This window comes from Panthera pardus, unplaced genomic scaffold (assembly GCF_024362965.1).
Source record: "Panthera pardus isolate Hobbes unplaced genomic scaffold, ASM2436296v1 HiC_scaffold_7, whole genome shotgun sequence".
Lineage (NCBI taxonomy): Eukaryota > Metazoa > Chordata > Mammalia > Carnivora > Felidae > Panthera > Panthera pardus.
The window spans coordinates 37748473-37769809 of NW_026527002.1; the positions used below are offsets into that span (position 1 = coordinate 37748473).

Genomic DNA, 21337 nt, shown 5'->3' on the forward strand with positions numbered 1-21337 from the left:
CATTTATAAATAGGGCACAAAGTTTGCTTATTTTTTAGGGTTCAGAGATACTGCTTTAACGTGTGTGGGACAAAGGGCCTGAAGCCAGGCGGACGGCCCCGGCAGGGGGGAAGCAGGTGTGGGAGAGCAGCTGAGTAGATAGATCTGTGCTGCCTGCCACCGACTCTGTCCTCTCAGCAGCCAAGGAAAATTGCTCCCTCGGCTCCAGCTGTGAAGAACAGGGAGGGAGAGGATCCTCTTCCAGGGAGATAAATGGAGACTCAGCTTCTCCTCTTCCCTTGCACGACTGGTTTGTTTTTTAAGGACTCTTCACTCACTTATTGCTGATTTTTCGGCTGATTTCCTTCTTTTACTGAAATTCTCAAAAAGTAGACTTCATCAGATGGAAGGAGCATCAGAGAACCACTCCACATGGGTGCAAACCATATGGAATACACGTCATGTTGGCACGCCTGTCTAAATTCAGTTGCACCGCTAATCAAATTCAGTCTCCTGTCTGCATCCATTGATGGGCGAATGGGCCGCTCACGCTGTCAGTCATGCTCCATCATGCCCTGCACTGTTGCCTTGGGCTTGGCTGATACAATAAAACTCTGAGAATTACCACTTTTGCAGATTCTTCTCCCATAATGTTAGGCTCAGCTTCACCATGGCTAGATAGGAAATGCCGCTGTAACACAGAGTAGGAATTAAGGATTTGCTACTAGATTAAGCAGTGTGTGTCCATGTTCTTATTTCTTCTTCACTGCAGTGATCTGATGTATCACCTCCAGTTAAGGAGGAAATACGCTCAGATACATTAACCATCTTGCCCAAGTGTGTCTGACTCCAAAACCCACATTTAATCCTTCTTCCCCGTATTTGGTCATCGTTGAATTAAAGTTTCCTAGACTTTCTGTGGTTAACCATGGGTAGAATGGACAAGATCCCTTCTGTTCCAATTACAGGGTCTTATTGTCTTAAATTCCGGCAACTGAATTAGAGAGGCTTTTGCCCTGAAGGCACTTGACTATAAGACTTAGCTGTTTAGGGGCTGACAGAGCCCTTGTCGGAGTATTAGTCAATTGAGTTTTAAAATGAGTTGTTAGTGGAAAAGCCAAGCAGATCAGTTGTGTGATTCATCTATTATACACACGCACACACGTGTGCATGTGCACTGTTTGATGATCTTTTTGCTTATTTTGTAATCATGAAGGCTTATTAATCCCTTGGGGGGAGGCACCAATCGAATATATGTGTGTATTCTTAGAACCATGCTTGATACTGGGAAAAATGAGAAGAGTTTCTGCTTTCAAGGGTCTTAGAATCCAGTTGGGAAAATCAGTTGCTCATTCATGGCCTAAAATTTCACTGCTGCTAAGTAGAATAAAATGTTTTCTGAAGTCACTCTCAGATGTGAATTCTAGAATTTGTCTGTATTCTAAACTCTATGTCAAGGGCTCAGGAAACTTGAATGTGGAATTGTATTAGAATTGACCCTGAACTTTACCATGGCCAAAGAATCATCTTTTAAGAATGAATGATACCCTCTGGCGTATCATTTATCAGCATTTTTATGTAGGTGAAATAAATTGGTGGCTGGATCTTCGTGTGGAGAAGTGGAGATTGTCCCTCCCGATGGGCCTTTTCTCCTTGGTTAGGTTCTGTGAGTTAACATAGACATATGGGGAAAGCAGGAAGCCGAGAGGAAGAGAGTTTTTCCATGAAGAGCCAGCTGCCTTTGGTAACTTATCTTCAACCCCAATTGTTCCTGACCACATCCTTTCCCCTAGAACCTGTTTCACTGCCATTTTCCAGCTGCTAGGAATATTCAATCCTGGAGCTCAGGGCTGAAGCTCAGGGCTGGGCTGAAGCTCTAAGTGACTACATCCAGGGACAGCTTAGTCAAAGAACTCTTGCTTCAGCCAGTGAGTGGTAAGTATCACAGGAAGTCTGAACACATCGAGGAGCAAGACTGAAGCATATAGCCACAACTCAGCAATGTGCTATGTAATTCTAAGTTGGAAAATAATTGAAAGCTAATCATTCAAGCCCTAAGCCTTTTCAATGGAAATATTGCCAAGAGAAATGTTTCTAAAAATTATTTCATAATTAACCTTTTCTCGGTGGCATTACTGCACATTGCATATGTTATCTGTATTGTACAGTCTCAAGTAGCAATGTCCTTAAACACCATTGCTATGTATTGGTCAGTTTCACTCTTACCTGAAAGCACCCAGTCAGTAGCACAATTCTGATTAGCATTTTCACCCATGTCCCTTTAAGCCAAAATCTGCACTGGCCTTTCAGCTCTATCATCTGGCTCTTTACCAGAAGACCTAGAGTCAGGAAGAAAGAGAAGGGTGCAATACCAACAAGCCTTCCTTCAAGATCTGATCCTCAGGATGCAAGCATTTCCCAGAAGCCCTTGCTTCCCAGCATACATTCCTTGGCATTTCATTGGCCCAGCTCAAGTCACATGGTCGTTCCTGACTCCCGGGTAGGTGAGGATACCGGGAATAGATAGATAGATAGATAGATAGATAGATAGATAGATAGATAGATAGATTGATAGATAGATAGTTGATACAGAGAGATAGATGAGAAAGATAGATTAAGAAAAAGATGTATTCTGAGGGGTTGGCCCACATGATTATGGAGACTGAGAAGTCCCACGATCTGCCACCTACAAGCTGGAGGCCCAGGAGAGCTGGGGGTGTAGTCCAGTCCAACAGAAAGGAGTGAGATGGTGATGACTGTCTCAGTCCAGCGCTGATGGGCTGATTGGATATATTGCAAACTCAACAGTGGCAAGGTTCTGTTAAGAAAGAGGGGGGTAATAGTTGGGGCAGTAGACAGTGTTGGTATATCATCCCCAGAGTCACTTCAACTCCCCAGAGTCCCCGGAGTAATTAAAATTACTTAATCCACGTAAAATGTTTACACCAGGGTCTGGAACAGAGTGATACACATGTTAGCAATCATCACCATTGCTGTTAGTGTATATAAATAATGTAATGATCATCATCATTATTATTGGCTTGCTGCTTCTCATTTTCACAAATATGTCTTTTTTCCTTCAGTTTTTTTTTTTCCTGGCCTCGTTTTCTCTCCAGTTTCTTTTACTTCTGTCATACTTCTCAGCTTTAGCACCATTGAGGATTTAGCCTTTGTAACTGCTCATCCAGTGAAAGTGCTACTTTCTTCTTGGCTATTGAGCTAACGGCTGATACGCACAAAATTTGCCAAAGACTGGGCTAAATATTCTACACGCAACACTTTACTCCTCACAGTCCTGTTATTATCACCATTTTACCGATGAGGAAACAGGTTCAGTAATGGGCCCAAAGTGACAAAGCTAACAAGTTGTAGCTAAAGGTAGGCCTGCTGGGTTGTACCTCACACCGCTATCTCATTCCCCTGTGATACTTTCTTCAGTCCTTTAAAAGCATGAGAATTATGCTAAAAGTTTTTGAATTCCTTACAGTCTAATGGATGTCTAGAAAAATGGAAGGTCCAATAGCAGGATAAGTTGGTATTTAATGTGATATGTAATATAAATGAATTAGTCTGTAGCAGGCAGTTCATGAAGAGACTAAAATGCTAGGCTGAGTATTTTAAACTTTATCCTAAAAAAGAAAAAAAAAAAAACAAACCTCATGGGTTGAAATTTGTCCATTACATGGTCAAATTAAGTTCGGAGATTAGAGACCCTTTGAAACTCTTAAAGAAGCTATGGATTTTCTTCCCAGAAAAAAATAGACATGCACATCAATTTGCAGCTCATTTCTGGGATATCCAGGAACAGCCCCCTACACCCCACCAAGAGCTTATTCAAGAACTCCTAGGATTAGAAAATCTTTGATTTCACTTTCCATCCAATTCCTTTGATTCTGTTATAAACCTTTCCCCTGGAATATTTGAAATTGAGCTAACAATGTTTGCTACATCATACCTTAGTTCGGCAATCCAGATAAACAGCTTTGCAAAAAACATTAAACTATTTACCAGCAAAGAGCTAAAGGAAAATATTACAATTTCTGTGTACAGTTACCACCACCTGCTGGTCATACTTAGGTAAATCCTAAACTACATTTAGCTTGACTTTTACACTGATAACATTCTCTGTTATCTTTTAAATCAATATCCTTAAAACAGTGTGGAGGTTCCTCAAAAAATTCAAAATAGAACTACCCTATGAGCCAGCAATAGCACTTTTAAGAATTTATCCAGCGGATACAGAAGTGCTGATTCATAGGGGCACATGTACCCCAATGTTTATAGCAGTGCTTTCAACAAGAGCCAAATTATGCAAGAACCTAAATGTCCATCAACTGATGAATAGATAATGAAGATATGGTTTATATATACAATGAAATACTACTTGGCAATGAGAAAGAATGAAATCCTGCCATTTACAACAACGTGGATGGAACTAGGTGGTATTATGCTGAGTGAAATAAGTCAGAGGAAGACAGATATCATATGTTTTCACTCATATGTGGAACCTGAGAAACTTAACAGGAGTAACGGGGTAACAGAAGGGGAAAAAATAGTTACAAACAGGGAGGGAGGCTCCCTCCCTCTTTAAGATAAGAGACTCTTAAATACAGAGAACAAACTGAGGATTAATGAGGGGGGGGGGGCAGGGAAGAGGGGAAAATGGGTGATGGGCGTTGAGGAGACATTTGTTGGAATGAGCACTGGGTGTTGTATGTAAGCGTTGAATCACAGGAATCTACCCCCAAAACCAAGAACACACTGGATACACTGTATGTTAGCCAACTTGACAATAAATTATATTTAAAAAATAATAATAAAAATAAATATCCTTGCTGTTGGTCTGTACTTTCATTTTGATTTCTCATCTGAATATAATCTAAAACATTAGATTGAACAAGCTGGACTTACAGAGTTTTTTATTTTACTTTACTTTTAAATTCCAGAATAGTGAAAGCACAGTGTTACATTAGTTTCAGATGTACAGTATAGTGATGCAACAATTCTATACATTACTCAGTGTTGATCATGATAAGTGTGCTCTTAAACTCCTTCCCTGTTTCACCCATCTCCCCACCGACCTCCCCTCTGGTAACCATCATTCCGTTCTCTGTAGTTAAGACTTTGTTTCTTGGTTTGTCTCTTTTTTCCTTCATTTCTTTTGTTTCTTAAATTCTACATATGAGCAAAATCATAGTATTTGTCTTCCTCTGATTGACTTATTTTGCTTAGCATCATACTCACCAGATCCATCCATGTTGTTGCAGATGGCAAGATTCCATTCTTCTTTATAGCTGGGTAATATATCCTGTTATGTGCGTGGATAAAAGTGCGATGCGTATACACACAAACACGCACATATATACACACCGCATCTTTATCCATTCATCTATCAGTGGACACTTGGGCTGCTTCTATATTTTGGCTATTGTAAATAATGCTGCTGTAAACATAGGGGCGCACATATCATTTTGAATTAGTGTTTTTTTTTTTTGTTGTTCTTTGGGTAAATACCCAGTAGTGGAATTACTGGATCACATGGTAATTCTGTTTTTGATTTCTTGCAGAACCTCCATACTGTTTTCCACAGTGGCTGCACCAATTTGCATTCCCACCAACAGTGCATGACGGTTCTTTTTTTTCTCCACATCCTCACAAACACTTGTTTCTTGTGTTTTTGATTTTAGCCATTCTCCCAGGTGCTAAAATTGTGCTTTTGATATGCATTTCCCTGATGATTAGTGATGTTGACCATCTTTTCATGTGTCTCTTGGCCATCTGGATGTCTTCTTCAGAGAAATGTCTGTTCATGTCTTCTCATTTTTTAATTGGATTATGTGTTGGGTTTTGTGTTGAGTTGTACAAGTGTTTTATATATTTTGGATACTAACCCTTCATCAGATACGTCATTTGCAAATATCGTCTCCCATTCAGTAAGTTGTCTTTTTGTTGATTGTTGACTGTGCAGAAGCTTTTTATTTTGGTGTAGTCCTAACATTTGCTTTTGTTTCCCTTGCCTTACGAGACATATCTAGAAAAATGTTGCTACAGCCAATGTCAGACAAGTTACTGCCTGTGTTCTCTTCTAGGATCTTTATGGCTTCAGGTCTCACATTTAGGTCCTTGATCCATTTTGAGTTTACTTTTGTGTATGGTTTAAGAAAGTGGTCCAGTTTGATTCTTTTGCATGTAGCTGTTCACTTTTCCCAACACCCTTTGTCAAAGAGACTATCTTTTTCCCACTGCATATTTTTGCCTCTTTTGTCAAAGATTAATTGAGCATATAATCATGGTGGGTTTATTTCTGGGTGGGGTATGCTGTTCCATTGATCTCCGTGTTTTTGTGCCAGTAGTATACTGTTTTTGATCCCAGCAGCTTAATACCAAAGCTTGAAATCTTGGATTGTGATACCTCCAGCTTTGCGTTGCTTTTCCAGGACTGCTTGGGCTATTCAGAGTCTTCTGTGGTTCCATATAAATTTTAGGATGATTTGTTCTTGTTCTGTGGAAAATGCTGTTGGTATTTTGACAGGAATTGCTTTAAATCTGTAGATTGCTCTGGGTACTATAGCCATTTTCACAGTATTGGTTCTCATGGATGCTCATGGATTGGGATGTTTTAAATGTATTGTTGAATTCACTTTGCTAATATTTTGTCGAGGGTTTGTATCTGTGTTCATCAGAGATGGTGGCCTGTAGTTCTCTTTTTTGTAGTATTTTCATCTGGTTTTGGTGTCAGGGTAATGCTGGCCTCACAGAATGAATCTGGAAGCTTTCCTTCCTCTTGTATTTTTTGGAATAGTTTGAGGAGAGGAGGTATTAGCTTTTCTTTAAATGTCTGGTAGAACTCACCTGTGAAGCCGTCTGATCCTGGACTTTTGTTTGTGGGGTTTTTTTGATTGCCGATTCAATTTCACTGCTAGCAGTTGGTCTATTCAAATTTTCTGTTTCTTTCTGCTTCAGTTTTGGGAAGTTACAGGTTTCTAGGAATTTATTCATTTTTCCTAGATTGTCTACTTTGTTGGCATATCATTGTTCATAATATCATCTTAATAATTCTTTGTATTTCTGTCATGTTGGTTATTTCTCATCTTCAATTTCTGATTTTATTAAGTTCTTTCTCTCTCTCTCTCTCTCTTTGATACGTTCTGGCTAAAGGTTTATTAATGTTGTTGATCTTTTCCAAGAAGCAGCTCCTGGTTTCATTGGTATGTTCTATTGCTTTTTTTAGTTTCTATTTTGTTTATTTCTACTTTAATCTTTATTATTTACTTCCTCTAGTGATTTGGGGTTTTGTTTATTCTTATTTTTCTAGCTCTATTATGAGATTTTTCTTGCTTCTTGAGGTAGACCTGTACTGCTATAAAACTTCCCTCTTAAACTGCTTTTGCAGCTTCTGAAAGATTTTGGAACATTGAGCTTTTATTTTCATTTATCTCCATGTATTTTTTAATTTCCTCTTTGACTTCATGATTGACCCATTCATTGTTTAGTAGCATGTTATTTAACCTCTCTATATGCTATTTCCAGAGTTTTTTTCTTGATGTTTATTTCTATTTTCATAGCATTGTGGTAAGAAAAGATGCATGATATGATGTCCGTCTTTTTTAATTCCTTGAGGCTTGTTTTTGTGGCCTAACATGCAATCTATTCTGGAGAATGTTCCATGTGCCCTTGAAAAGAATGTGTATTCATTTTAGGATGGAATGTTCTGAATATATCTGTTAGAACCATCTGTTCCAATGTGTCTTTCAAAGCCACTGTTTCCTTATTGATTTTGTTTGGATGATCTGTCCATTGATGTAAGTGGGATGTTAATGTCCCTTACTTTTATTATATTACTCTTGATTACTTTATGTTTGTTAATAGCTGCTTTATGTATGTGGGTACTCCCATGTTGGGCGCATAAATATTTACAGTTGTTTTACCTTCTTGTTGGATTATTCCTTTTATGATTATCTCGTGTCCTTCTTTTTCTCTTGTTATAATATTTGTTTTAAAGTCTCTTGGCTGATGTAAGTCTTGCTACCTTGGTTTTCTTTTCATGTCCATTTGCTTGATAAGTGTTCTTCCATCCCTTCACTTCCAATCTGCATGTGTCTTTAGGTCTGAAATGAGTCTCTTATAGGCAACATACAGATGGGTCTTGCTTTTTTATCCATTCCACCACCCTGTGTCTTTTTTTTGGATCATTTAGTCCATTTTCACTCAAATTATCAATAGATATGCACTTACTGCCATTTTTTTACTTGTTTTATGGTTGTTTTTGTCCTTCTCTGTTTCATTCTTCTCTTGCTCTTTTCTCACAATCAGTTGGCTTTCTTTAGAGATATTCTTGGATTCCTTTCTATTTTTTTTTTTGCATATATAGGTTTTTGATTTGTGGTTACCATTCTGTTTGTATGTAACATCTTATGCATATAGCAGTCTGTGTTAAGTTGATGGTTGCTAAAGTTTGAACTCATTCTTTACTCCTCTCCCCCCACATTATAGGTATATGGTGTCATGCTTTACATCCTTTACATACTTTACATTTACATATTGTGAGCCCCTTGACCAATTTTTACATATGCACTTAACTTTACTCTCTTGTGCTTCTCAATGTACTTCTTATTCCAACTCATGATCTTTCCATTCCACTCAGAGTTCCCTTTAACATTTCTTGCGAGGCTGGTTAAGTGGCGATGAATTCCTTTAACTTTTGTTTGTCTGGGAAACTCTTTCTCTCTCCTTCTATTCTGAATGATAGCCCTGCTGAATAGAGTGTCTTTGGCTGCAGACTTTTTCCTTTCAATACTTTGAATATATCATGCCACATCCTTTTAGCCTGCAGTGTTTCTGCAGAAAAAAATCAGCTCATAGCCTTATGTGGTTTCCCTTGTATGTAACTGTTTTCTTTTTTCTTGCTGCTTTTACTGTCTCCTTCCTCAGATTTGGGAAGTTTTCAGCTATGATTTCTTCAAATAAATTTTCTGCCTTCTTTTCTGTGTTTTCTCCTTCTGGGATCCCTGTAATAGGAACGCTATTACACTTGATGATGTCTCTGAGTTCCCTAAATTTATATTCCTTTTGTATTATTTTTTTTCCTTTCTCCTGTTCAGCTTGCTTTCCACTACTCTGTCCTCCACGTCACTGATGTTTTTCTGCTTCCTCTAATCTATTCTTTCTTCCATCTAGTGTATAGTTTCATTTACTGTTCTTCATCTATGATCAGTTCTTTTGTATGTTTCTGTCTCATTGTCAAGGGTCTCACTGAGGTCCTCTACTCTTGTCACGTTCAGTGTCTTTATGCCCATTACATTCTCTATCAGGTATATTACTTACCTGTTTCAGTTACATCTCTTGCTGTCGTTTTGCCCTATTCTTTCATTTGGGATATATTTCTCTATCCCCTCATTTTGTCTCTGTCTGCGTGTTGGGAAAGTCAGCTCTGTCTTCTGCTCTTGAAAATAGTGGGCCGTGAAGACGAGGTCCTGTAGTGCCCTGCAGTGCAGTGTCCCGTTTACCAGAAGCTGGCACTTCAGGGATGTCCGCTGTGTGTGTTGCATGCACCCTAATGTTTCGGCAGAGCCGCTTTTCCCTCCGGTCCAGTCACCTGCAATGGCTCTCTTTGCCTGTCATCAGCAGTGTTTGGTCCCGGTCCTGTTGGTGGGCCAGTCTCAGGCTGCCTTGGGCTTGAGTCAGAGCGCGCACTGACAGAGACATAGTAGCACTTTTGCTGTTTTTGCCCTGGGGAGTTTTTGTTGTTGGGTGTGGCCTGTAATCAGACCAGCTGTCTGCCCCCACTCCGCGCCTGGGGCTGTAGTTGGCCTGGTGTATGTGTGGTTATCTTCCCCTCTCCCAGGGGCTGGAGTCACTTTGGAGTGGTGCTTTGGGTGGGCTCCAGCCAAGAGCATATTGGAGGGGGCAGATCCGCTCAAGTGCACAGGGGCAGGATGTGTGATGTTAGCAAGGTTTGTGCCGGTCTGTTGTGCAAGGGACCTGCACCTGCCAGAGCTGAGACTGGAGACGGTGGATCTGCAGAAGTGCAGGGCTGCCCGGGGGACCGCAGGGGGGCAGGATGCGGAGTATTAGCAAGTTAGGTAGGGATCATCCATGCCTCCCTGGTTCCCACCGGTGGCTGTGGGTTTATACTGGGGAGCAGGAGAGTGAAACGGCACCCGCCTGCTCCTTTGTTCCAGAAATCTGCCAGTGATCCCTGCCCCTCCAGCACGTGCCCTGAGAGTAGTCAACAGATCTTCCTCTAGTATAGCCCATTTTTCAAACTGCTGCTCCTGTGCTGTATCTCGGTGGGGCTGTTGTGTTCTTTAAGGGTGGGGATTCAGTTTCCTGCGGCCTTTCGGGCTCACCCAGAGCCAAGCCTGCTGATTTTTAAAGTTCCAGCTTTTAAGTCCTGCTAGTTTTTAAAATTCATGAAATTTGGCCCTCCTCATTTTCAAAGACAGATGTTATGGGGATTCATCTTCCCTGTGCAGGTCTCCCATTGTGAGGGTCTGTTTCTCTCCCCCCTGCACCACCACGGGTCCCTCCCTTCTGCCAACGGTCCAATGATCCATTTAGCTCTCAACAACAGTATTCCTACCCTGTGAGATGTGGTCTCTTCTCTACATTTAGCTGTAGAGATTCTGTTCTGCCAGTCTATGGGTCATTTTCTGAGTTATTTACACTGGTGGGGGTGTCATCTAGTTCCATCTATGGGAGGAGATGAACTTAGGGTCCTCCTATTCCGCCATCTTCCCCGGAAGGCCCTGGAATTAATTTTTTAAAGGCATCTTTATATTTGTCTCCTGCTCTCCCTTAAATTTATGAATCTGTCCCCCCCTCCTTTCTACCTTAATTTGGATCTTTGTCATGAATCACGAAAGCAATATCATGACCTTTCTAGCTTCTCTTCCTGTTTTGTATTGACTGTTCTCCATGGGATACCTCATACCACCATCAGAAAGATCTTCTAAAACCCAGCTCTGGGGTGCCTGGGTGGCTCAGTCGGTTAAGTGTCCGACTTTGGCTCAGGTTGTGGTCTCCCGGTTCGTGGGTTCGAGCCCCGCATCCAGCTCTGTGCTGACAGCTCAGAGCCTTGAAGGCTGCTTCGGATTCTGTGCCTTCCCCTCTCTCTGTTCCTCCCCTACTCACACTCTTTCTCTCTCAAAAATAGATTAAAAAAAAAAAACTTAAAAAATAAATAAATAAAACCCAGCTCTAACCATGCTACTTCCCTGCTTTATTTTTTTATTTTTTAAATTTTTTTTTCAACATTTTTTATTTATTTTTGGGACAGAGAGAGACAGAGCATGAACGGGGGAGGGGCAGAGAGAGAGGGAGACACAGAATCGGAAACAGGCTCCAGGCTCCGAGCCATCAGCCCAGAGCCCGACGCGGGGCTCGGACTCACGGACCGCGAGATCGTGACCTGGCTGAAGTCGGACGCTTAACCGACTGCGCCACCCAGGGCCCCAGCTACTTCCCTGCTTTAAATCCTTCAGTGGCTGTTCATTGCCCCAGGATTAAATCCAGCCTTTACCTCAACATGTCTTTTCAGCACATCCCCACCCAACTCCTTCAAAACCTACTATATAGGCTTTTAGCCACTCTCATACTGGTCAAAGAACTTCAAGGGACAAATTTTTCTTGCCTAAATTGGGAAAGCAAACAACAACAAACTACGATCATGGCTAAATGGCTAGGATGTAGACTCTGAAAGTTGAACAGAGAAAACTGAGAGGTGTGTATGTGGAAGAGAGAGAGCGGGGGAAGGAGGGAGGGAAGGAGAGGAGGAGGACCATTGGGCACTAGCGAGCCAGAAGCCTTGCTATATAGCAGCAGTGTGGACTCACATGGCTAACAACAGGACCCCAAACAAAAGCTGTCCGTCCAAGGATGGGGTAAGACCAGGAATTTGGAAAGAGCAATAGGGAGTGACAGGATGGATTCAAAGAGCTGCGCTTTTGAGGGCACGGGCAGTGGCACAAAACATTTTTCTGACATTATCTGACACAACAGATAATCTTTTGAAGGAGTGAAATTTTACACAAGTTATATTTGTGATGTCTGTAATATACTGAGACAGTTTTCATGATGCCAAAGCAGAAAATTAAAAAATTATGTCAAACAAAACAGACATATTGAAATAATTTTTCACAAAACTCTCTTTTTCATGCAGGCACCATGGGTGTTTCCTGTATGAGTAGATAAGATTGTTTCATACCACATACAGAGATGATTAGAAAAAGTAGTTTGCTGTTTGTCTTTAATTTCCTGTGGCTACTTACGCCTTTTCTTTTCCATTCCAGCATTTCCATACAAAAGCTTTCCAATGAATCTCGCTACATGATTTATGAGTTTTGGGAGAACAGTAGTGTGTGGAATAGGTAAGTAATAAGCAGCCTTTTTTTTTTTTTTTTTTTTTTTGGCTAGGAGGGAGAAATCTACATGATATTTTTAGGACCTGTAGGAAAACCCCCATTCCCTTTATCTTACCTTAAAATGTGTCATTTGCTCAGTTTCCTCAATCCCAAATTTTTAGGAATTTATTTCATGGATTAGAAACCACTTTCCTCTTGAAACAAATACCTTTGGTAATTGTCCTACTTTAAGTATAACCATTTTACTGATGCTATCAAGTAAGAGTTAGATATGGGTCATGGGTATCTAAAGTGTCAGGGGGGCAGGTGAACAAAGGACACAGAAAGGATGAGAAAGTCATTTTACTTTCTATTTTTTTCATAAGTTCTGTGGTGTTTTGTAATAAAACTATATAATGGTTAATATCATCATAGCTTACCTTTTCTAAATGTCTCTAAGCACTGCAAAAAGCAGGGGAGGGGATGGAAATTAAAGACATTGTTTGGAAAAGATTAAAAACAAATCGACTTCTCTGGATAACCATTCTACAGTGTATATGTGTGTCAAATCATTTTGTACATGTTGAATGTACATATTTGTCCATTATTCCTCAACAAAGTTAAAAAAACAAATCCACCTTTTTAATTAAAAAATTACAAATTGGATAAAGAAAATTTTTGCTATTCTGAGATTAAATAACTCTAGTTGGTTTTAAATGGCAATGAATATAGCCCTCCAGTAAGTCCATATTTAGGGTTTAAGCTATGGTAATGAAAGTAACAAATACCTGGAAATACCTATTTCATGCAAAATTTTATTTTGAGACTATTTTTAAAATATACTACAGAATGACACCGATAGAATCTTAAACACCAAAGGGAGCTTTAAAGGCAACTTTATTCAACTCTACTCCAGGCCTACACTTTAAGATGATTTTTATTTATTTATTTTCTCCTAGGGAGAGAAAATCTATAGTCTTTCTTCTTAGCTATCCTGTTTTTTTAATCATCGGGGCAGCCAATGTATTCTTCCTTATGTTTAAACTTCTTTCTGCAATTAAAGGCTTTCTCCTTTTATTTTATCTTCTATAGGGAGCTAATGATATTCTGTTTTTAGAAGTCTTTAAAATATTTTTTCTGCCGACAGTTGTTAAATTACACGTCCTTTATTTTTTATCTTAGGGTAGGTAGTGATAAAAAGAAGTCTGTGTTCAGACAATCCAAATCATCTAAAACCTTGCCATTTTGATTGAATTTGAACTGTTTTGCACTCTAATAAAAATTCACAGCCTTAATCTATATTTATACAGCCACCTTCAGACGAATTATAGCAAGACATTCCAAAGAAGTAACGTGGATTTCTTGGAAACTCCAGAACTCACATCTACTATGCTAGTTCCTGGTAATTATACTGGTTTGACTGTACTTGTATGTGTTTTTGTATGGTCTTTTGCTTTTTAAAAGATAGTGTGGAAAAAAAAAAAAGATAATGTGCTCTTTCTCCCACACACACAGTTTATTAGTGGTTCTCTCTTCATTATTTCTTTGTATATCTGAAAATCTGAAAGTGGGAGGAGGAAATAAGAGATCTATATATTCTATTGTCATGAGTCCTTAGTTGATCCTATGTGTATTCCTGGCTATATTAAACCTAATATTAGTCATTTTCTGGTCATCTTCAATAATTTAACAAACTTGAAGTACAAGTCAAATCATGACATTTTGAAAAAATTATTCAAATGCTTTACTATACTTTAGTGTATTGAATTAATTTGAAATACGTGACCCAGAGGCTGCAGATTAGAATCATGCTAGAAATATTTTTATTATAATAGCTGTTAAAATATTTGTAATTGGGGTAAAGCAGAATCGAAAGAGAAATCTGAAATGAATTTGTCTAAGAAGTCTGGCCTAGCCACGGCTTAAGATAATTGAGAACCAAAATTCATTTGTTCATCTGCCCTAACAAACACCAATTAAATTTATTTACTCAGTGTTATTATATGTGCTAAGTACTGGGGACACTGGGGTTCTTAGCCTGTTTACTAGTGCTGAGTTCTAACTTTGAATACACATTATGCTAAGAGCTAGAGTAGAGAGTAAAAATGGAGTCCCTTCCCATGAATAGCAACAGGAAAGACCAAAGCTTGCAGAAAAGAACCAAGCTCAGGATATGACATAGTAGTTACTAATGGTCATAATATGCATGTGCACTTTGAGAAGGGATTGCTTCAACAGGTTTTTTAAAAGAGAGGACTCTGGAGCTGGACCTTAAAAGGTGAGAGTTGGACAAATAAATATGGAGGATGATACTTTGGTAAATTGTACCCATGAACGAATCCAAAAAATGTTAAATCTGCTTGGCTAATTGGTGCAAAAGTAAGACTGTGGCATAAGGCTCATATATGATACATGTGGAAAGAGAAGAAAGTGTAGGAAATGAGTTTGAAAATACAATGAGGAGTGAACTTAGTAATATGAAGTCATTAAAGGTCTTTGAGACGGATAGTGAATGCTCTAATCAGTAGGAACTGGCAGGATGGAGAAAGGTGGATGTCATGGGAGGAGAAAGATTGGTCAGGTATGCAATAACGTAGGCCAGGAAAAAGGCAGCACCTGACCAGGAGCTACCAAGAGAGTTCCTTCGCCAGTACAGTTTTCAGGAGTTAACTGTGGCAAGATATTTGAAGCCCAGGCTTGGTGAGAAAGGGTATATTGTAAAAACAAGATATCTGACAGAAGCCTAGGAAAATGTCTTCATTTTTAAGGTTGCGAGAAAAGCCTCCTTTATTAAGGAAATTAAGGGGAACCACTGAGAGGTAGGAGAATCAGAGTAGTTGAGTAGCAAGGAAACCAAAAGAGAAGTAACATGCAAGGCACAGTGCTCCTCAGGGGCCTACGCAGTGAACTGGGACTTGAGAGAATGGGACTGAAAACTGCATTTGACCAGAGGTCACTGTTCAAGAGAACAGTTTTGGTACAGTGGTAGGAATTTAAAAATTAGGGTGGATTTAGAAAGTGAAAAGGTAAATTCTGGAAGTAAAAGTAGGTGAGATCAGGGGTCAGTGCTTTCCAGCCAGACTTACCGTCTGGCTATTCACTTACTCCGGATCTTAAGAACAGGTTTGTCTGGCTTAGAGATGGTAAACTTGTAGAATTTCCCTTGCTGCATATCTCGGATTTAGTCCTCAAATAAGAAAGCCATGAATGCGGCTGAAATTTCTCTATCACTCTTTCTGAGAGCATTTCCCACGTTAGAAGAGCTGGGCTCAAATAAAACTGGTTCAGTTCTTGTTCTCAGAGCCCAAGTTCAATACAATTTAATGCCTTCTTTTGCTACCCTATTTTCCACTAATTTTAATATCACATCTAATTTCAACAGTGACTACTGAAATTTGGAAGAATAAAAAGAAAGGCTTGATTTCTAACACATTTTTTAAATCTCCCTCCAACAAGATTTTTTAAACATCTGTTTGGGGCATCCTATTCTTTTTGATAGGAAAGTTTTGTGAACTGCAACAGTAGACACACCTCCCTGGACAAACAGCTAGAATTAGTTTATAAATATTATTTATAGTTTTAATGGCCATATGACTTCTACTATTTTCAATAACCACTTTTATGAATTTTGTCTGTCCTATGAAGGCTAAAAATAAAAACAAAAGTGTTTTCGCTATACATATTTAGACCTACAAAACAATCTGAAAAGATATCAGAGAGGAGTAGGTTTGTATTTTTAATTTAACTCACAAATTATGATTTCTGGAAGACTGCTTTTTTATTAGGTTTCTAAGTGGTTTACCTAAAATACATCTTAAGAAATAAAGCAGCAAAACCAGACTGTATCTAGTTATGTAAAATACAAGCCAAAATCTATTCCAAGAACTCTCGAATATAAAAATAATTAAAATGAGTCATACTAGAGTATGGCTAAATAGGCCCTCTAGCCATCATAAAACACCGAGACCGAAGTGTGAGAATTCGGTCTGTGGAGCAAACTATCCCTTGGCAAAGGAGAAACGCCTGTGGTTTATGAGAAAAGAAGATACACAAGAAAATAAGATCCTGTTGTCAGCCAGCATGTCACTTTAACAGCTTTGAAAACAAGTTGTAATCCTTTTCATTTGTCTGTTTCTCACAGCATTCCGCCTGTCTTACTTTGCCATAGATTTGTCTTTGGGACATTTATATTCACTAGGGAAGACATTTTCAATCTTACAACATAGATGTACTAAAAAAATATTTAAAACACATCCACTTGCTTATACCCAATCTTTATGAAATTGTTATGTAAAAGTGTCTTATACTCCCAAACCGCTGCGAGTACTAGCTGGGTAGATTAAATCACCAACAACATGATTTCATCTTCAGGACATTTATGACCTCATTGCCCAAGATAAGCTCCATTCATTCATAACAACAAAATTAGACTATAACCAAGTGCCTAAAGATCTGGTACAAATATTGCAAAGAAAGAGTTCATCTTGGCTTAGGAAATAGTGACTTGAAAGATAGTAATGCAGACTAAAGACGGGAGAAAATAGTCTTTAAGAATGATTACACCCTGGCAATTATTTCCGTCGTTTAAACATTTGTTTTTCTCTTTTCAGCTTCATGGTGGATCCTGAACAACTAGATGTTCCTAGACATTCTCCTCCTGGTTCCAAGTGAAAAACAAGTATTCTCATCTAAAATGTGAATTAGAAAATTCTCTGCAGTTACTAATCTACGCTATACTTTTAATATATTTAAGACGTGCACTCTTCTAAAATGTCTTCTAGATCTTTCATGTGAATTTTAGCTAAATTTTTGAAGTCTGCTGTTTTGCTACATTGTAACCTAAAACCCTTTCGTGGCAAAATCCTAGTATGTGAAACAAGTGTACACATAAAGGAACAAATTTGTGAAAAAGAAGTGATAAAAAATAATTAAAGTGGGAACTTTTAGAGTATATAGGATAGCTTCTGTGGATTTGTCATAAGCTAGGGGTTAAATCAGTGTTTTGTCATTTTTAAGTAACTGGTTGTCTGTGAATGAAGCTTATATTCTTCAGTAATGCTCACTGTATTCCCAACTCATGATCTTTTGAGGATTCACTTCACTGAAAAACGCTAATACATGCTCCAAAATGGTGTCCTTATGTGCAGAGAGAGCAACGGCAGGGATGCATGTGCACAGAGAAAAGGCCACATGAGGACACAGTAAGAAGGTGCCGGCAGCAACCCAAGGAGAGGCCTCAGAAGAAATCAACCCTGCTAGCACCGTGGTCTTGGACTTCCAGTCTCTAGAACTGTGAGAAAATGCCTTTCTGTTGTTTAAGCTAAAAAGAAAAAAAACTGATACAGGAGTATACAACAATCTTGGCTATAATCTATACTCTCTGTATACTTGTCAGGTTATAAACTGGTTTTTTGCAAGTGAACAATTCTGTGATAGGGTACCATTTAGTAATGGAACTTGTATAGTTCTATAATGATATATAGTTATATCATTTATTAGCATCATAATTCCCTGTATGTAAGTTCAACAAATCAAGAAAAGAGGACAGTCTTAGTTTGAGAAAATCAGGTTCAAATTTTTGGCACCTGATCCAGAGGACTAAATTTCTTATTAAAAAATAGACATTTGCACTTAAATAATGAGTTCAAAATATTTAAAAAACAAAACTTTAACCTCAGTGAACAAAGAAGAACTATACATTAAGCACAAAACTTTAGGGAAGGTATTGGACAGAAAACATTTCCCAGTCTCAACACTAGAATGACAACAGCTCTAATTTCACTAGAACAGTTAACTGTGTACCTAATATGCTCTGCTGTACAAGCTCATATATGACATATTTTTAATAGAATCTATTCCAGTAAATGCTGCTAGTGAAAATCCAGTACATATGGGAGTTTGTTACCATGTTATTCTCTAATCCAAATTCCTTTGAAGCCATAAGTCTTCAAGGAAAAAACTTTTATTTTTTTTTTTACTGTTGGAAAACTCAGAAGGTTGAACTAAAATTATATTTTTTAAATATAAAATCTGACCTAAAATATTTTCTCCAACTAATTTATGAAATACTAACTTCTGTTACTACCTTTGTATGCCCTCAGTCCTCATTCACTCTATTTTTTTCATAGCTTCTACTAGACAAGGGCAGTAAATTTTGACATATATACACATATACACACACAAATGTGTGTGTGTGTGCATGTGTACATATGTGTGTATGTCTTTGGTCATTTCTAAAGATGACAAACACTATGAAACAACACCTGGCTCAACTCTTTTAATTTATATACAAAGCAGAGAACATGAATGGAGTTGTACAATGATTATTCAAACAAACTATACACATGTACAAAAGCAAACAGATAAGAGCACAGTCTTTGCAGTCTCACTCTGATTATATACAGTGGCGTCTGACATACAAACTCTTCTTGAAAAGGTTGTTTATAAATGGTTTCCAAAAAATACAAATTATAGCCAGTAAAAACATAGTATTAGAATCAGAAAGTACCTAAGTCTTCTAAGTATGAGGCAGTTTCCGAAGTACAATGGTGGTAGGACTTCAAAAAGGTTTCTGCCCTCAGTAACAGTGTTGAGCAGAACGGCTGTTTAGATTCCAAACTAGAATAGGTTCTATCATAGTTTTTTTAACTAGAGTCAAAAAAATATGGTTATACTGACCCCAGCTTTTACACAAATTATAAATTTTTATGTGTGAGAATGTGTGTGGATATACAGTGTGTGTGTGTGTATATATATATATAAAGGGAAAATAGGACAGAAAAATAAGTGAAAAATCTGGGCCCTAGGTATCAATGTATCATTTTTAATTAACCCATAAATTTATGGGGGGTTTTGTTCCTATTAAAAAAAATCTCTTTCTGGGGAACAAAGTAATGAAAACTAGACCAAGATGGGAAGCCTCCCATGGACTAAAAGCTTAAATCTAGGTAACAAGCCCAAAGACCAGTGAGGAAAAAGGTACTGATTTTAGGAGTTCAGAATTCAGTATGAGATAAACTTTCTGCCAAATGATGGTCTCAAATGCCTTGCCAGTAGACCTGGGGATCTGAGAAAATAAAAGTAGGAAAAGTTTACACTTACCTTTATCTACATCAGCAATTTTTTTTTTTTGACACTATGCTGGAAGAAACTTTTTTTCAATAGTAACATCCAGAGTGACAAAATGCAGGAATTTATTATATAAAATTTCTAGGAGCTAAAAGCTTAAACCCCCAAATTCTTCATCCATGTGTTCTTGTTATAAGAAATTACAGAATTGAAACTTAATGCACCTCAATTATTTGCAAATGCCTAAATTTTTCCTCTTTTGGAGATAAAAATATCAGTTTTATTTTGCAATTGCCCAACTTCTGTTCATGTAGTCTGATTAGACACAACAAGTAGCAGCTATTCTCCACCTTCAGTTTCCTGGTTTCCAAATTGTCAATCTCTGCTAGTAATTATGAATCTTAATGCTATCGAAAACCTAGAGACCAAAGAACTGCCTATTAAAAGATTCTGTTTCCTGTCATGGAGAACTATGCATTGAACATCCTGAATCATCCTGAGCCTCTGGAGAGATTGTAAAGAGCCTTTCAAAATGCTGGTATGAAATCAGTGGCAAACAGAACAAAAGCAACTTTAAAAGCAACAAGAAATTATGTACCATATATACATCATAGCAAATACTTTATATTTGGGAATCTTTACAGCTTACATTTCCATTCCATTATTACAAGAGATGAAAAACAAAAAAAATTGCAAGTAGCATGCAAATTATAAATACAGTCTTCCCACTTTACTAACCGAATTCCTACTTTCCAGTGTTACTTCCCAATTTATGCAGGAAACTGCCTGCAAAGTTGAAACTGATTAGAAAATTCTTTATAGTTTAAAATATCTTTCTCATTTTAGGGAGAAACCAAATACCCAACCATCAAAATTTAAAAATAAGCTGACTGTCACAGTCCATTACAGTTATTGTTACTAGGTCCACTTCATTTGCAGGTGTCCAAAATATAAAACGAGTAATTCTTTATGTTCAAATTCATCTGTTCTCAAAATGCTACTTAAAACTTGGGTGGTTTTCCTGTAACATAGAAGAAAAAGTTAATTTATCAATTAGATTGAATGAATACAGTTTTTACTAGTTTATCAAACCAAATACTGTGACCCTATTAAGTGTTTACAGATCTTAAATGCATGTTGCTATAGAAAGTATTATAGTAACTGGAACTTGTCAAAAAGTTCTCCTGTGTTTAATAAAACATAATTCATTTTTAAATATACTAGATTGTACTTCAAACCTGTTCTGTTTCTGTGGTACCTGGTTTGTTCAAAATAATGTGTATGTCAAACTTTTATTTACAAAATAAAATGTCAGAGATGAAATAAGTCTGCAAATGAAAACTTGACAATATATAGCACTGATTTACTCATACATATCAAGATCTCTGAACAGGTCGGAAAATGTGAACATCATTAAGGACATGTGTGCAAGGTATTCTGAAAGAACCAAATTTCTGCTTAAATTTTGAAAAATTGACTAGGGTTCTACAAGGTAGGGACTTTAGGAAACACTGAGAAACACTGTAAGTTAAAATTCAAAAGATTCTAAGAGAAAAAAAAAGGCTTTGGATTCCCAAGGGTTAGAAATCCTAAAAATGGAGAGCACAGGAAGTATGTTACACATCTCACATTTGAGCCATTCTCAGCATGCCCATATTCTGAGTTAATCTCCATGGAGTATTTACCTACATAAAGTAGTTTGTGAAAACTCTAAACTCAAATTCTACTCGAAATAGAAATAAAGCCAATTTACTAAGTGCACAATGAGAGCTAAGTACCATGCCAAGCTCTTCCATACATTTCATTTAATCCTAACAACTAGAGATTATCAACCTTATCTACAATCACAGAACAGACACCGAAGGTCAAGTGACTTAAGTTAGAATGATATTTTAGTACACAAGGTGAAGCTACAGCTTGAACCCAAGTCTGGTAGCGAAATGCATGTC

At 38.0% G+C, this 21337-nt stretch overlaps 2 protein-coding genes across 3 annotated transcripts in view; one reads left to right on the plus strand and one right to left on the minus strand.

Moving 5' to 3' along the window:
* Positions 1-19023, plus strand: part of NECAB1 (N-terminal EF-hand calcium binding protein 1) — a 194173-nt gene extending 175150 nt beyond the window's left edge. Inside the window, exons 11-13 of the mRNA XM_053896109.1 lie at positions 12270-12347; positions 13631-13722; positions 16931-19023. Coding sequence (XP_053752084.1) covers positions 12270-12347; positions 13631-13722; positions 16931-16956 — 196 coding nt within the window. The 3' untranslated portion in view covers positions 16957-19023. The remainder of the gene's footprint in view (positions 1-12269; positions 12348-13630; positions 13723-16930) is intronic.
* Positions 19024-19992: 969 nt separating this feature from the next.
* CUNH8orf88 (chromosome unknown C8orf88 homolog) overlaps positions 19993-21337 on the minus strand; it is a 36546-nt gene continuing 35201 nt past the window's right edge. For both annotated transcript variants that reach the window (XM_019453426.2, XM_019453427.2), the window contains exon 6: positions 19993-20409. In XM_019453426.2, the coding sequence (XP_019308971.1) occupies positions 20386-20409 (24 nt within the window). In that variant the 3' untranslated portion in view covers positions 19993-20385. The remainder of the gene's footprint in view (positions 20410-21337) is intronic.